Below are 16978 nucleotides of genomic sequence, written 5' to 3' on the forward strand. Positions count from 1 at the left end.
CAGGTTAGTGGTTTTAGCAAACAATGCTTCCACAAGTCATCTTTTATACTTTACAGAAACGATTCTCAAAAAGGTCATGACTTTATAAATTAATCAACTTGTTGAAATTATGCAGTTAGTGGCTTACATTGCCTATTTCTCTTAGGAGATTGTAAAAATGCTCATATTCCTTACTGGTTAGCTTTTCATTGCTCCCCAAGTGGAGAAACTCAATTTGCTCTGGATGAAGCTTTTTTCCACAGTTAGTTTTCTCATATGAGTTGTTAATAAATATGAGAATTCATATACATTTACTATTTCAGCAAACATTCAGGCTGAGAGAGGATATAGAAAAGATGCAAGTAAATTGTTGTTAGTTTTTGAATAAGAGCTCTTCGTTTACACTCCAGTCTCATCAGCAAAACGAATTAACTTTGGTGAAACTACAATCTTCTGGGGGTTCTTCTTGAACCTGCCCCGCTCTTTCTGGTCAGGAAGAGAAGACAGATCTTTGGAAAAGACTGATTTCCTTCACATTTTTAGCATGCTGTGGTTTCAGCTTGGGCTGGGATTGCAATAGCAGCATGAGTTGCTCACTGGCTTAGCCCTCAAACTTGCAAAGTTATTAACTTTGTCTAGCAAAATGTTGCTCCTGTTTACGACATCTTTTTGTATAGGTAGTTCTTTATAACAACCCATTTCTTGGCCAAGTCAGCATGCAAGAACAGCTTAGTCACATTCAGTACATTGGGGAATGGTACAAAGGGCAAAAGGTGAAGGACACAGAGGGGATACAGAGCAAACCTGGGCATTGGGATGGCTGATATTTTAGCAACCTTTTCTGTATTCTTATGGGAGCAATACATATGCTTAGTAGAAATATGCAGCAGCCAAGAGAATGAACTGTGTATTTTTCACATTGGCAGCAGTCATCTTTGTGCTCTGTCAGTTTATGGTAGTTTATAGGAAGGCTTAATTCTTGTTTTGACAGCTACACAATTGTTCTGCTGTCCTGAAGGGCTGATTATGGCTTTTCTACCTTCAGCCTATGTCAGATGTTCACATCCAAATGACAGTTTTGTTGCATTTGTTTTTATTCTTAATAAAAAGTGCTCACAACCAAGCTATATAATCCTCTGGGTCCAACTTTTCAGTATAAAGGAGGAAGTGGATTTCTTCCTGAATTGCTTGGAAAACATACTGCCTCCAAATAATAGAGATTCCTGTCTGATTCCCTGCTGAAAGCAGAATTGTCATCTGACAGAGGGGACACTCACACTACAGAGTTATTCTGCACAAGGGTGTCTTCTGCTGATAAAAACAGGCAGTATATGGACTTTTGTGCTAAGCTTCTCTGCACGCTGGTGATAAACATGAGAGGGTGCATGAGCAGGATGTATATCACATGGTGCCAGCCATATGGCCGTAATGACTGTACTTTACTCAGCATCATCATGTAGAATCTCATTACCTCCTGTTAAAAGATGTGACATTAGACATACAAACACACCACTAACACCTTCTACCCCAGCATCTGTACAAAAGCATTTCTAACTGCAGTCTGACAGAAATTATACCGGAAAGAACCTCTGCAGACAGTAAGAAGGATTGAAAACAGTTAGCTACATTTAAAATGCAGGGTTTTTTACTGTTCCCTTCTAGTATATTTAAAGAGTTGCATCTATTTAACACCCAAAGCTAGAACACCTCTGTGTCACCAACAATAAAACCAGCTGTTCTTTTCCCCATCTTTCTAAAGGGCTGTAGGACAAAACACCTAGTAATTTCATGCACTACTTTATAACCTGCTGATTTGTGCAGCTCACATTCACATGTATCAAAGGTTCTCTATGGAGAGTTATTTCTTTTGACTCCGTTGCCTCACTGGATGCCAATTAGCTTACAAAGGTTTAACAGGATTTATGGAATTCACGTCAAAGATATCACATATGACATTACTGAGACTCAGTTGTTCTCAGTTGTCTCAGTTGTTCTGTCAGTCCTTGGTCCAGTCCTGTTCAATTTATTCATCAATGACCTGGATGAAGGCACAGAGTGCTCCCTCAGCAAGTTTGCTGATGACACCAAACTGGGAGGAGTAGCCGATACCCCAGAGGGCTGCGCTGCCATCCAGAGGGACCTGGACAGACTGGACAACTGGGCGGTGAAAAACCTCATGCAATTCAACAAGGCCAAGTGCAAGGTCCTGCACCTGGGGAGGAATAACCCCAGACACCAGGACAGGCTGGGACCGACCTTCTGGAGAGCAGCTCTGTGGAGAAAGACCTGGGTGTCATGGTGGATCATAAGTTGACCATGAGGCAGCAGTGTGCCCTCGGGGCCAAGAAGGCCAATGGAATCCTGGGCTGCATTAAGAAGAGCGTGTCCAGCAGGTCGAGGGAGGTGATCCTGCCCCTCTACTCAGCCCTGGTGAGGCCGCATCTGGGGTATTGTGTCCAGTTCTGGGCTCCACAGTACAAGAGGGATGTGGAGCTTCTGGAGAGAGTCCAGCGCAGGGCCACAAGGATGATCAGGGGCCTGGAACATCTGCCCTATGAGGAGAGGCTGAGGGAGCTGGGCCTGTTCAGCCTGGAGAAGAGAAGGCTGAGAGGGGATCTAATCAGTGTCTATAAGTACCTCAAGGGAGGGAGTGCAGAGGACGGTGATGGTCTCTTTTCAGTGGTGGCCACTGATAGGACTGGAGGAAATGGCCGGAAACTGAAACACCAAAAATTCCATAGGAACTTAAGGAGAAATTTCTTAACAGTGAGGGTGACAGAGCACTGGAACAGGCTGCCCAGAGAGGTTGTGGAGTCTCATTCTCTGGAGATCTTCAAAACCCGCTTGGATGCAGTCCTGTGCCACGTGCTCTAGGTGTCCCTGCGTATGCAGGGGGGTTGGACTAGATGACCTCTAGAGGTCCCTTCCAACCCTAAGCATTCTATGATTCTATGATTCTATGATTCTAACAAGACCAAAAGCTCAGAAGACCAAACTGGCCAGGTTCAGCTCACTTATGTGATTGAGATCCATATGCTGCAAAATTTTCACTGTGCCTTAGTACTGCAGTATCTTTAATGGAAAGCAGCTCAGCAGACATTTGCATATGCTGCCTTTTCTACACATGGCTCTTACAAGGCAAAAACCAGTATGTTTTTGCTCGTGTTATCAGCAAACACCAGAGTAGAGAGAGCAGGTACAAAAATCAGGTTCAAAAATGAATACTGCCCTATTTTGTAATTACAATCCTATGGTTAGATTAAAGCTGAGCTACAGCTTGCAATATCACTGCTTCAGAATCATGGGAATCTGCTTTACCATTTGACATGAGCCAGAAAAGAAGGCTTTATTCTTACCATCCATACTTAGACTAAAGTATATAAATCAACAATATCTGAGCTAAGTAGGACAAGTATTATAGGAAGAGCAGGCATTCAGTGACTATGATGCCTGGTGTGCCTGAATTTCACTAACTGAAATTATTCCCAGTATGGTCAACAGTTTTTATGCAAGCAAAATAATGCAGCCACTGTTGCAACCTAGGTATAGATGTGCAGTCCTTAAAATACTCAAGGTAAAGTGTTGCCCAGCAGGCTCAGAAAGAGCAATGCAGAGAAAGCAGAAAAAAAAGAAACTATGTAAAAGACTTGGGAAAGGACAGAATTAAAATAGAGTTCTTTCCTGACTGGTACCTTAGATAGTATATTTCTTCTTGATAATGCTGGTTGTACTAGTTATTTGAAATAAAGCAACAATGAAGTACAAACCTAATTTATACAAATCTAATTTATATGTTCTTTGAAAAGAATGTGCTTTTTTTCCTGATGTGCAGGGGAGAGGAGATGATCTCTGCATTTATTTATAGTGAGTTAAGTGTCCTGTGTGCAGGATTTTTTCCCCTCTTGCTTCTTTTATTCTTGGTACTGCTCTGCTTGGCCTGAAGGAGGGTTAAATTAATGGATTCAATTTGAATCATACTGCCCCACCAGCGAAATCATTAGGCAAGCAATTGTTCTTGCTTAACTTTCACTTACAAATGCAGGCATGCATAACAAGCCGTGTGTTTATATAGCTAGAGACACTTCATTCTCATTTCTACATCTGCAGCCACTCTGAAAGGAACAAATACAACAGGATCCTTAACAGTGCTAATGCAGTGCTATGGCATTTGCCACTACCTGTCGTGCAGATGGGTTTTGCAAATGTCCACTGCTGAGGCCTCAGTGTGAAACCACATTCGACTGACCCTTTGCATGGTCCAACTAAAAATAATTTTCCCCCTACATAGAACCGAACAGCTGCATGCTGCAAAATGATGTTTGAACAAATAGACAGGCCATGTTCTCATCTTCTTGGGAAAAAAAAAAACAAAAAAAGATACCAGAAGGGAAGCAGAAACTCTGTTCTAACACTCAGAATTACCATTAAATTCATCTTCTCCTGCTCAGCCTCTGTATGGAATTAGAAGAGGTATAGAGAGGAGGGGTGTTTGCATGGAAATCCTTTGCCTTTCCAATTCTGAGAGGCTCATGATACATCCTGATGTTACAGGAAAACAGCTCTCCATTGTGCACCATAATCCTATTTGCCTCCAGTAGGCTGAGGGAAACAGCTCCCTGAAGGACCAAAACTCTTGCTGTCATGGATAACTGAATATCCTAAACTAGAGCATGCTTCTTGCTCACCCGTTACTGCTCTTGGTGTTGGCTGTTGCTGCGCTTCTGGTTGCTTTCCCTAGTTCTCCTGGGACCCTCTGCAACATGCCTGCTTTGCTGCACCCCTCCATGGCCTTCCCGCTCTAGTCCCACAGCGTGGAGAGGGGTGGGAAGGGATGTTAAGAAAAGGCTTATTAACAGATGCAAATTAAACAAAACCTTAACACCCTTGCATTTGAATCTCACTTTGAACTTAAATTCTTATGGACCTGTTCTCCAGTTCCCTCATAAGCACTGTTCATTAAGAGGTTAAAATGCCGTGTTAAAAGCTTTTCTGAGCACTTTGCATTTTAACCTGGCTGAGCTCCGAAAGGAGAGCAGAGAGAACGTCTTCACTTTTGCCTTTACAGCCTCTAGCATAACAGAACCTGTCTAATCCTAGGTGGGACTGAGACCAGAGATGCAATAAATGCAATAAATAAATAAAATGCTCACCCACTCCAGCAAAACTTCTTGTCACTCCCTTTGAGCCAAAAGGAGAAAAAAAACATCAATTCAACCACTGGAAAAATCTGCATGGGTTCAACTGGGGAACTGAACAAGTTCTCTCTTGAAGATTTTCAAGTGGATTTTCTATTAACTATTGCATTTCGTGTTGCACTGCAAGCTCGTGTGCCCAAGGAGAAATACTCATAAAGGCAGCGCAGCGCCTTGCGAGCACTCGTGGCAGAAGTGCTGCTGCGCACGAGCACCTCGGCAGAGCAAAGCCTTGCAGATCCCCCAGGAATGCTGCCAGATGCCCCGGGAAAGCTCCATGCACTGCAAATTTTGGCCGGTGCTTTCGACCCTTGACTTGGGCTCCTTTCAACAACTGTGAGCAAACGTCCCTCTTTAATATAGACTCGTTCTATATATGCTATAAAAAGGGGGCAAAAGGCACATTTCAGTAAGTAAAACACAGGCTATCAGCTCCATCAGAAAACTGGGGATTACCCCCTTCAGCTAATATAACTGTTTTCATTAGAGAAAAAGAACAACTAAATTGCAGCTGAGAGGACAAGTACAGCTTTTGAAATCACAGCAGCTTTACGGCAATCTGCTCTCCGCTTCCTACCAGGAAGATCTTCGGCAACCTTAAGATGAAGTGATTTACAGGAAGACTAGTGTCAGGACTAATAATAAAATCATATGGATATTCCCTACCACTGAATCTTGCCTTAAGTTTCTTCATTCTAACAGAAGAAAGATCCTGAAGCCTGTAGAAGATGTCTCCCTTGGGCCACAGCATCAAGTCAATGAATTTCTATAAAAGGATTAACTGAGACAGTTGTAACATGCCTGTATTCCCAAGCTACATCACTAATTACCTTCATTTGTTCTCCGTAATGGACTTTTATCTGTGTGTGGGGAGGGGTTGCCATGAAAATTTGTCTCACTCACCGTAATAGCAAATCTGCATTAAAATTTGTCCTTCCAAGGGCAGTGTTTTTCTCATTTTTATGCATTTCAGTCACGTGTAGTACCCACCGCACAAGTTTCTGTAGCCACCTCATGAACCAAATGTTTCCTGCACTCCAGTATATAGGCACAAGTTTGGTGCTGAGTTATGCCAATAAAAATCCAAAGTGGCTTTATCGAGCACAGTGAAGTAAGAAGGAGCTTTTAGGGTCCTGGACTGTCACAGTTTGTTTCAGTACCTGTTCTATTTTCCGTTGCAGATGCTGTAGTGCTACATTCAGTGTGTTTCAGTGCCCTCTAGGAACACGTTGTCTCTCCTTCCTAGTGATTTTTACGGTCTTTTTAATAAACACTGTTTTAAAATGCTGCCTTTTGAAACATTAACAAGATCTTGAAGATTGATACAGATTCTGCCATCACGGGCTGGATGTGGTTGCACTGACAAGGGGAAGGTCAGAGCTGAACCTTGCGCAGCTCTGTTCCTCTGAGATGGTTTCATGCATTTCTCTGGCTCATGTCGTCCTGGACAGCCCATTTTCCCCTCTCCCTGCACTCCACTCTCTTTCCTCCCCACTTATTCTACTTTTCCTTGTTATACAAGACTTGTGCGGGTTTTTTAACACACTTTTTAAAACTCTGCATCCTCTTCTCGACAGCAAGATGCTACCTTCACCATCACATCAGTGTCATTTTTATTGTCCCCTTTAATATGTAAACATTTTGTCTGCATGACTTTGTGAATATGCATTGGATCATGTTAAACGTCCCTTGTTGGTATTTTTATTTTTCATCAAAAGATAAGATACGTCATTAACTGATATTTTGTCCTATTTTTTCAGAGAAATTGAGTGAAATTATAATCATACAGTTGCCTAGCAATGCAGGCACAGAACTTACAGTAAACATCCACTTCTTCGAAAAAAAAAAAAAGTATTAAGAAAGAACTGATGATGATAGGATAGCACATAGTTATGAGTGAAGGCTGATTAACATTGCTTTCAACAAAGATGTGGGTTTCATTTGACCTAGGAACATTCATTACTTAAAGAATAATAATATCCAAGTAGACAATTCTGTAAGGAACAATGAGGACATTAGCAGAAACGAGGACATTGAGATTGAGAGAGATGTATTATCTAGATTGGCTTCTGATACGTTTACCACTCAAGATGATAATAATAGCATCACATGCAGAAATACAGGCTTCTCAGCTGTAAATATGTGATCTGCCAAGGTCACATAACTGAAACTTTCTGACTTCTATATGCTGACCTCTATATAAACAATTGAAATAACACGAAGAACAAGAATTTCAAGACATCATGAACTGTAACTGTAACTGTATGCAAGCAGAACTGGAGGTAATGGCTACAAACTGAAACACCAGAAGTTCCACAAGAACTTAAGGAAAAAATTCTTGACAGTGAGGGTGACAGAGCACTGGAACAGGCTGCCCAGAGAGGTTGTGGAGTCTCCTTCTCTGGAGATCTTCAAAACCTGCTTGGATGCAGTCCTGTGCCACGTGCTCTAGGTGACCCTGCATGTGCAGAGGGTTGGACTAGATGATCTCTAGAGGTCCCTTCCAACCTTAACGATTCTATGATAATGTGGTTATCATCTTGGCTTCATCTACCACTGACTAGAGCTCTGCAGGTAATTTGTGATCAGAGTCTCAAATTTATGACACTAGTGTAACTGGTCTTTGGGTGAAAAAGTTCTTGTAGGATGAAGCAATCTTATGAAGGTATGCAAAATATAAAGTCTTAAGTATTGTGGCTATGATTAGCAATTAGGTAATAAAGTAACAAGAAGCACATTTAGTGTCCAAATCACTTACTTAACACAACTCTTGACTAGCTACCTGTGGTACAGAAAGAAGGGGGCTAGAGAAAGCCAGAAACAGACACATGCCACATGCCAGGTAGGGCACGTATAGCATGAAGGGAATGTGGTGCTGCCAACCGATGGAGCTCAGGTATACACTTAATAAAGTGCTAAGTAGCTAGCTGACTAGAGATTGAAAAATAAATGGGTAGAAGAAAATATGCCCAGAAACAGCTGCTGAGAAGTGTGTATAGAAGGAAATAGAAGCACAGATCCTTGGTTTGTCATAACCTCTCAGTTGGGTGTATTTGCTTGCCTGCTGTCAGACCTCGTGTAGAAAGCCTGTTGTTTCCCCAGTAGCCCAGCATAAAGTAACCTGTGTGAGAAAAGCTGTCGAGTTGTGTGTCTGGGGCACACAGAGTGAATCTGGGTCTTTGAAGAGACAGGAGAAGCAGCAGCCTCAGGAGCAGCTAGAAGTGCAGTTGCACCATGTAGTGAGCGGAGATCCCTGAAGTACCCGCAGAGCTGGTAGTAGAAAAGAGAGCAGCCAAGTGGAGTGAGCAGACCCTGGAAGGAGCAACTGCCGAGATCAGTAGGATTTCTGTCTGCCAAGGGGGAAAAAGGAAAGGAAAGGTTCTGTGGTTGGTGGGATCAAAAAAAGACAAGAGAGATTTCTGAAACTAGCAGAGGGCATGAGGACACTGCATAGGAGGGTGCTTTTCTAATTAGAAGGTATTTAGAAATCTGACTGATTTGGCGCATGCACACAGCTGTGTGCATGTGCTGTGGCACACAAAAGCATGCTGTGGTTGGGACATGCACTCTGAGGAATGCACGCTGAGCACTTTGCAGTGATTCAAAAACTCAGCACAAAGAGCTCTTAAAATACACTGCTGGGTAAGAGCAGTCTGGGCTTGCAGCATGAAGAAGCTGTGAGGTTTAAATATTGCCTAAAAGCCTCTGAAAACCTTGCTCAAAGGGGTAAACCCTTTGAATCATCTTCCCCTTTAAAGGGAAAGATAGTTTCTGCTTGTCTTTAAAGCTCCCAAAGTACTTCAGGCTATCAGTATATGAGCAGATTATGCAGTGCAACTGAAACATCTGCAAAATGAAAAAGATGGACATGATATCCACATACTTGTTGCACATACTGTACTTTTGGGGAGGATATTACTTCAGCTATGCTCTAGTGTGTTCCCTCAGCCTGAGCACCAGGTAGCTTCTATGGTGCATGAGGTGAACCCATGGAGAACATCTTCAAGATGAGCCTGATCTGAAGTGAATCCTGTTTTCTCTTGTGACTGCCCTGTACCATGAATGGGGGAAGTGGGGGCCGTGAGGAGTCTGACTGCATTGCACTGCCCCATGCAAACTGAAAAGCTGAGGCAGACGTACATCAGGAGCATGTTACTTTGAACTAGTGCATATTTCATTACTAGAGAGAGAGAATACGAATCAATAATTCAGGAGGTAGGAGAGGGAAAGAGCTGCGTTTCAGCCACAGCTAGAGTATACATTTCACTTTAAAACACTCAAACCCCGTGGTTTCTTCAAAGAACATCTTGGTTATAGGTCCCTACAATCTTTTCTAGAAAGTCTTTAAACCACTATACTCATTAGAGAAACAATGGTTCCCTCACCCCTGTTAGTCTTTTCAATGAGCAACACTTAATATATACTTTCAGGGCATATGATTTTATGCTGCCTTTAGCAGCTGTGGGAGTAGAGAACATAAAAAACCATGTTGCAAGGAATTCCTGGAGCTTCTCTCTAGTCCAGTCTCCCACGAGGCAGAAGAACAGAGAAGGAACAGAAAAAGGTACTGAGAAACACTGGGAGAGGAAAGATGAAGTCATGAATAGGTACAAAAGAAAAATAATCCTAGTTTCCAACACCTCAAAATAGATGTGATTCTCCTAAAGCACTAGACTCACATCTCAGATTCCAGCCAGAAGTATCCGGAACTTCTGCAGCTTTAAATTGGAAAGGATTGTAAGAAATCCAGTTTGTCAAAACAACTTTTTTTTTTTTTTTTTTTTCAGGAAAACATTGGTTCAAATCATCTATTGCTTGAAAAGAATACGTTTTGAAGCTGTTGAAATGTTATGCCTCCGGGAGTATATATTTTCGAATGATAAAGTATTGATTTGAGGATTAGACAACTTTAACATAGTAAACTTTATAGATAGTTTTAAAGTATGTAAAATGTTGGTCCCAAAACAAAACATTATACTTTTTTTTTAAAAATGGGTTGAAGTTATTTCTAATTTAAAAAAATATATATTTACTTTTGTCTTGAGAAATTGCATGAAATTGTGTTTTTGCAACCTACTGTCTTCCATTCTGCTATGCTGTGCAGAGAGAGCAAAGTGCTGTGTTACTTGAAGTGGAGAACACTAGACTGACGCATATTTTCTAATTTTCTGTTTTATAGCACTTAAAAGATCTATCCCATCCTACTGGGAGATAACTTCTTTATTATTTTTGTTTTAAATAAAATAACTTATTATTGCCCATATCCACAATAGCTTTTGCAATTCCAATGTAAAACATGAAAAGCTATAAATGCGCATTTGTTCAGAAGTATATCTCTTCAGATTTCCTCAAAAAAAGAAAAGATGGCCTGAGGTAAGCTCATGTTGGTGCATATAGACTTCAGTATAAATACAGGCACAAGCAGGTTAACTTTAAGTTGAAAGCCTGGGATTGGCTATAAAATAATCATGTTCACGAATAAAATCCAGACAAATTTCCCATCAACTTTGATGTCATTTGTACCTCACACCAGATGTTTTTTGCAGGAGACATGTTTCTTTTTACAGTAAAAAATGATAAGGAAAATCAGCAATTAGACAGCTCAGTATGTGACATAGCTGTGAGGAAGCTGACACATTTAGACCTAACATACAGCTTCTTCAATGTTATATATTATCCATACATCAGGGAAAGTCTGGGGAAGAAATACTTAGTACTCGCAGCTTGTCAACTACGGACAGGCAAGTCCAGGCCCAGACATGTACCAGAAATAAAAGTAGGACTGAACATTGAGATTAGGGCCTTTCTGATGTTTCCTGTTTACCCTAGGATAAGGGTAGGGCATGTCCCGCACGCTGCAGGGTCAGGCCTCAGGGGCCTTCCTGACAAGACTCCCTTGGTGTCTTGTCCTCAAACATCGAGTAAACACTAGAGCAACTCCCATGGGGAGACTGGTATGCAATTTCAATCAAAAAAGAAAAAAAAAAAGTTATTCAAGGTGGAATTGATCTCAGTTTTAGGTATTATTTCTAGGCATCCCAATTTTAGGCAGATGTGAGTATAATCAGGACTTGCAGAGAGTACAGGAGCACCTATATACAGCAGAGTGCTCCTGTAGCCATCTCAACAAAAGGCAATGCAGTGAAGTAGACACACGACCTGTCTGAGGTGCCACAGACCAGAGGGCAGTGACAAGCTCTTCACTGACAACACAGAACACTGAGCTGCAAATACTTACACTTAGCGCAATCCCACAGTTACCATCGGAAGGGATTTGCTTCCAAAAGCCCTAAACTCAAGTGTTTTCTGAGGTTTTTCTCCCTTCTCCTGCACTCTGCGCTGACCCACCACAGAGCGTCTGCCCTCAGGACTGCAGGAGCTGGCTCATCCTAAAGGTACTACCTGCTGTCATAGGTTAAATGCCGCCATACGTTTGCTGCTGTTAACATACCTTCAGTGGCTTTCCTTTGCAGATTCATTCACGGGACTCGTAAACATAATGACAGACATCATTTGGCGCTACACTGGAGATTTCATGGCCCCTGATCTCGTCTGCAGAGTTGTCCGCTACTTACAGGTATAGCAACCACTTGCCCTTCCCTATAGCAAAGCTCAGATGATAGCAATAAACCCACACAAAAATGCTGTATAGAGAGTCTTCAAACAACGGAAGTGCTAAATGCTAAAAACAATCCTTTAAAGTTTAAATGCTTTTAATTAAACCATATGAGATCCTTTACACTTTGCAGACTACAAAAAGAAAAAAGATTTGGGTGAGAATACAAAAGTTTTCTTCTATTTTTCTTTTCATTTTCTTTCAAAAAAAAAAGATTTCAAATATTAACTACAGAGCAGTATTGTAGCTAACCTTATTTTATGCAAATGTGTCTCAATTGCTATAAACTCAACTGCTCAATTCTCTTGCTTGTCTTCTGCCCCAGGTGGTACTTCTCTATGCTTCAACTTATGTCCTCGTATCACTAAGCATAGACCGGTATCATGCCATAGTTTATCCAATGAAGTTCTTGCAAGGAGGTAGGAGAATTTCTGTGCCTTGCTACTGCTATGGATGTTATTGGCTGGTTCCATTTTGCTCAGAAAAGTTTCAAAATCATTAACCTTGTTGGCATGAATTATTGATTCCTGCTGTAGCAATATTTGGACTCCATTAGTTTCCCAAATGGCAATAGAGTTGCGGTTTCAAGATTTATTAAGCTGCACTTAGCCTTCAGCAGTTCTATAAGCATTGTGTTAGCAAGAATGAAATGACATTTAAAGAAGTATAGTGGCTTTCATTATCTTCTAGCTTTTTGAGAAAATTGTTATGGGGAAAAGCTCTCTCTTGTACAGTTGTACTGACTCTTGGAATTATAGCAGGAATTTCTTACCTATGTTATCTATGTACTGACAATAAAAATAATTAGGATAGAGAGTGAAGTACTGAGAATTAATAAGACATTTTGATCAGGGAGCTGCAAAAACTATACAAAGTAAGTTTAGAATATTTACTGTTTCTTATAGTTCTTCTACTACAGGTTGTTATTTTTATAGCACTATTAGTAGCACTAATACCAGCTTGAATACTAAGCAATACATTTAAAGAGCACAATTTCTTTCCTACAGATCTTAGAGTTTAAAGTTTAATATCTTGCCCTGAGTGAAGAAACCGAAAATGCATGTGGGGAAGGAGGGAAGCAGTTACAGGGACCACAGCACTTGGAAGATGCAATTTAAACAGACACAAATATCATTCTTGTTTTGGAGTAATGATGGCATTTGACAGCCCGCTCTATTAAGGACATTGCATTAACAGTCCTTTTTAGCCTTAAAAAACCTATGAATCAATCACAGCCTCAGGGAACGATACAGCTTTGGCAGATGTTAAGCTCTGAAAACTTCAAATAACATGTGCAAGGCTTAGCTGAGTATTTCCCAGCAGGCAGACTGAGTTTGTTCAGGACAGGAAGACTCCAAAACCCTTATAAATGCCTTTTTTTTTTATGTTGCTAGGTAAAATTTGGCGAAGGTGAAAGAAAACACAGCATGTTATTCCTTTCTGCACGCAGGTGTAGTGCTGGCTTTTGTGCCGGCTGAATCAGAACTTGTTTTATAATAAAGCAATAATGAGCCTAGGGCAGACTGGGAACCCAACCTGGTTTTCCTTCCCGCTCACCAAGGCCCCAGTGATCTGGGCAGCTTTACTGCGGAGAGCAGTGACCATCACAGGGCCCTGCTTTCAGCTGCGGCAGCGTGGCCAGCACCCAGAGTGAGCACCAAGTGACCAGGGGAAGGTGAGGAGCCACCATCAGCTCTGTTCCCTTCCCTTTGCATTGAAAATGGCAAGCAATTTGTTCTAAAAACAAAGCTGTGTTTTAATTACTATCCCCCAGCTATGTTAAGAAGCTATTGGGAAGAAGCAGCTGCATTTTGCAAAGCTTTGAAGATTAACTTTGAGTGTTAAATATTTTATACTCAAGTTCCAGAAAGTGCAAGGTGCAGAAGAATTATACATTCTAACTCAGTAACCAAAAGAGCTGTTGAAAAAAAAAAAAGAAAGAAAAAGGTAAAATTAAGATTGGAGAGAGAAAAGAAAATCTTAGAAGTTAGAACTGAAGACATTTTATGAATATTTCATCATGTTTAAAACACACATACAAACCTATACAAACTAAACAACAAGGGCAACAGAGCTGTCTGAACAAAAGACAAAACCCAATTTGGGGTAAACTGTTCCACGAGCATCTCTGAGCTGCTCCCGCCTGCTAGAGCAATGAGGTGCTGCGACGGCTCTGTAGGGGCTAGGGAGCAATAAATCCCACTCTTTTTAGAAAGCCACTTGGCTTATGAAAGTATCGCACAGCGTTGCCCTGACTCTAGCAGGGAAAACGTCTCCGTCCCAGGGGTGACTTGCAACCACACACTCCCAGCAACGGGCAGATGTGCTCAAATGCATCGCAGCAATACACAGACAGAAGAAGAGGTGCAAAGGGGACAAGGGCATGAAAGAGACTGTTAAAAGAGTTTTGGCCAATGCTGGGAGCAGAAGGCATGGCTGATAGTCCTGCTCCAGTCCTGGGCATTGGCACTGGTTAGCACTGCAGTGTATCAAAAGCTTTACAAATGCTCACATATATATATAAATAGGAAATTTTTTTTAAAAAAAAGAAAAATTGTGAGATTGGTTGAGTGGACGTTTGTATGTAGAAATGCATTTATTTGAGTCCACCTATACTTTACTTAGCTCTAGCCATGTGATTTTCTAGCTGCATCATATTTTTATAGCACTTATTAAAAACATAATGAAAAAAATACTTAAGAGACAGCAAATTAACATTAGTCAAATAAAACAAAAATCCTCTTATGTAGATGTTATCAGGTCCCCATAAATTCTTTTCTAACAAAAATTATTATATTTATTATTATTATTTATCTATTCTATTCTATTTTAAAATATTTAAAAAGGAGAATAAGTGAACATGGTAACATTTCAGCTGTTTTATAAAACATAAAATAATCCTCTTGCCAAACCCAAACTGACCAATGGTCTTCAAATTAAGGATGTAGCTAAATCATATAAAAATACAAAGTACATCATTACCCAAATAATGGGTCCCTACCCATTTTCCTTTTCCCCTACATGTGTACCCCATTAAAGTTCCTGTGTGTGTTATTGAAGTCACTAGCTCATAGTCTGAAAGCCCTTTCTGTCAGCAAATATTTTGTAGTACTAGCTCCTAACATTCCTTTTGTCAAGTTTATTCTGTTACAGTTTATGAAACTTCACAGTTTTCCTCTGCCTGTGCAATATTTATAGACTTCATCTAATCCTTGCACTTAGGTAGGTGTCTTCAGAATTCCCTTAAAGCCCTAGATTAGTAAGGCTATGTTTTACTGAACAAGAGTAGCATTTAAAAATGAGTGGGATAAATGAATATTTGCAACTGATGTTTTATAAAGCGTAAAATTACTTTCTGAATGCTTTTCCCATTTACTCTCATATTGCTCTTTGAGCTTCAAGGAGGAAAAATGTTCGTCTTGATAATGCATACTTTAAAGTGATTTTAGTTTTCCATGCACATCTCCAGGCACTTTGCAGGCAGGTAGGACCATAAAATAGTTCAACACCAAAGTTACCTGGCATTAAAACCAGTCCCCATCTGTCCCTGGAGCAGACAAACTGGGCAACTTCTGCTGGCAATCGCAGGTGCTCCACAACCAGCACCCCTCCCTCCTCCCTTCCTTTCTTTTTTTTTTTTTTGGCTAGAGCTACATGGATTTGAGACAGGAGATGCAGAACTGTGGACCATGAGAGCTTTTAGGGCATCTTCCTTTGACTCATTGATTTTTAGAAAATTCCACAGGTGTTATCAGGCATCACCTGGCTTCTATTTTTTCCGGTTTGGCAGCAGAGGGGAGCAAAGCAGAGGGAAAGGAGTATTCCTGGTGTGCAGACTACTTGAGCACCTTGGAGCTCCTGCTCATTGCTGTGAGGTCCAGCAGGATCTCCAGCAGCAGCACCTATAAGACTGAACAAAACAAGGCTGAGATCACAAGCATCAGCCTTGCAGCACGTAAGCCCTATTGGCAAACTCTGGGCACGTGGCCATTGGTAGAAGCTGGATGTGATCCCACCACACTGCACAGTGCCTTGGGACAAACCTCTCCAGCTCTTCGAGGGCTCTGACAGCTCTTCCAGGGCCACGTCTCTGTGGCATCTATAAAAAAATGACCAAGACGAAACTCTCCTGTGCAACCTTTTCAGAATCAACAGGGTGCAAAGCCTTCCTCTTACTTGTTTCCTCCTCCTCCCTGCCTGTGTTTCAGCATTGCTACAATGGCCAGCGGCACCAGCAGCCCATTAACACGGTCTGTTTGAATCTGTTGAACAGAAAGGCAGGCGAAAGTTCTTATTGGAGTGGCGTGGAGCCTCTCCTTCCTGTTTTCGATACCGACTCTGATTATTTTTGGGAAACGGCAGCTCTCCAACGGCGAAGTGCAGTGCTGGGCGCTCTGGCCTGACGACTCCTACTGGATCCCCTACATGACAGTGGTCGCCTTCCTGGTGTACTTCATTCCCCTCATCATTATCAGGTACAGAAAGCCATAATCAGTGAGCGCGCGGTGAAGGCTATGGAGTGTGCTATTGGTTTTAATGCTTTAATTTACCTCAGTCATTCTGTTTTTCATTCCCACACCCGCCCCAAGGCTGCTTTGGTTTGTATCACACAGTGCACGGGTCGCCGTAGATGCCGTGGGTGCTCGTCACACGATGTTAATAGATAGGAATATTTTCTCTGAACAAGAACAGCATCTCCATGTGTGTCCGTTTATCTCCATAGCTTCAGGCTTGAAATGTAGCTTTGTAAATGCGGCACAAAAGCAGTACAACAAAGCACGGTTTTAATAAAAGAACAGAAATAGCACTTATTCTAGTTAAGCTAGAATTAACTTGAAGTGCTCTCAAGCATCATGGTACTGGAAGAGTGCTTATTCATCAGGGTCTGGAAGAAATCCCCAATAACTTGAGGCTGCCAAGCACATTTTAAAAGGTGAACAAATGAAATCCTTCTCATTCCATAAGGGGAAACCTGAGCCACAATTATTTAACACTGATTTGCCCCAAATTACAAAGGCCATCAAGAGCAGCATATGGTTTTAACCTGAGGTCAATCGATATCACAGACCATGCTTGGTGACCTGTGGCTCTCACGGCCTTCCTGTGGGGCCACTACCACTAGCCACTTGGTCATGAGGAGCTACCAATACAAGAGCACAGTCAAAAAGTGCTCTAGACCATCCCTAGGAAG

The 16978-nt window shown here is 41.5% G+C and overlaps 1 protein-coding gene across 1 annotated transcript in view; it reads left to right on the forward strand.

Annotated features, from left to right (window-relative positions):
* The window catches only part of NPSR1 (neuropeptide S receptor 1), a 56425-nt gene that overhangs the window by 27843 nt on the left and 11604 nt on the right, over window positions 1-16978 (forward strand). The window contains 3 exon segments of the mRNA XM_088521349.1: window positions 11645-11748; window positions 12113-12206; window positions 16061-16262. Coding sequence (XP_088377475.1) covers window positions 11645-11748; window positions 12113-12206; window positions 16061-16262 — 400 coding nt within the window.

Source organism: Tinamus guttatus, unplaced genomic scaffold (assembly GCF_059628265.1).
Source record: "Tinamus guttatus ecotype Peru unplaced genomic scaffold, ASM5962826v1 Tinamus_guttatus_pri_ptg000119l, whole genome shotgun sequence".
In the NCBI taxonomy this organism is placed as follows: Eukaryota; Metazoa; Chordata; class Aves; order Tinamiformes; family Tinamidae; genus Tinamus; species Tinamus guttatus.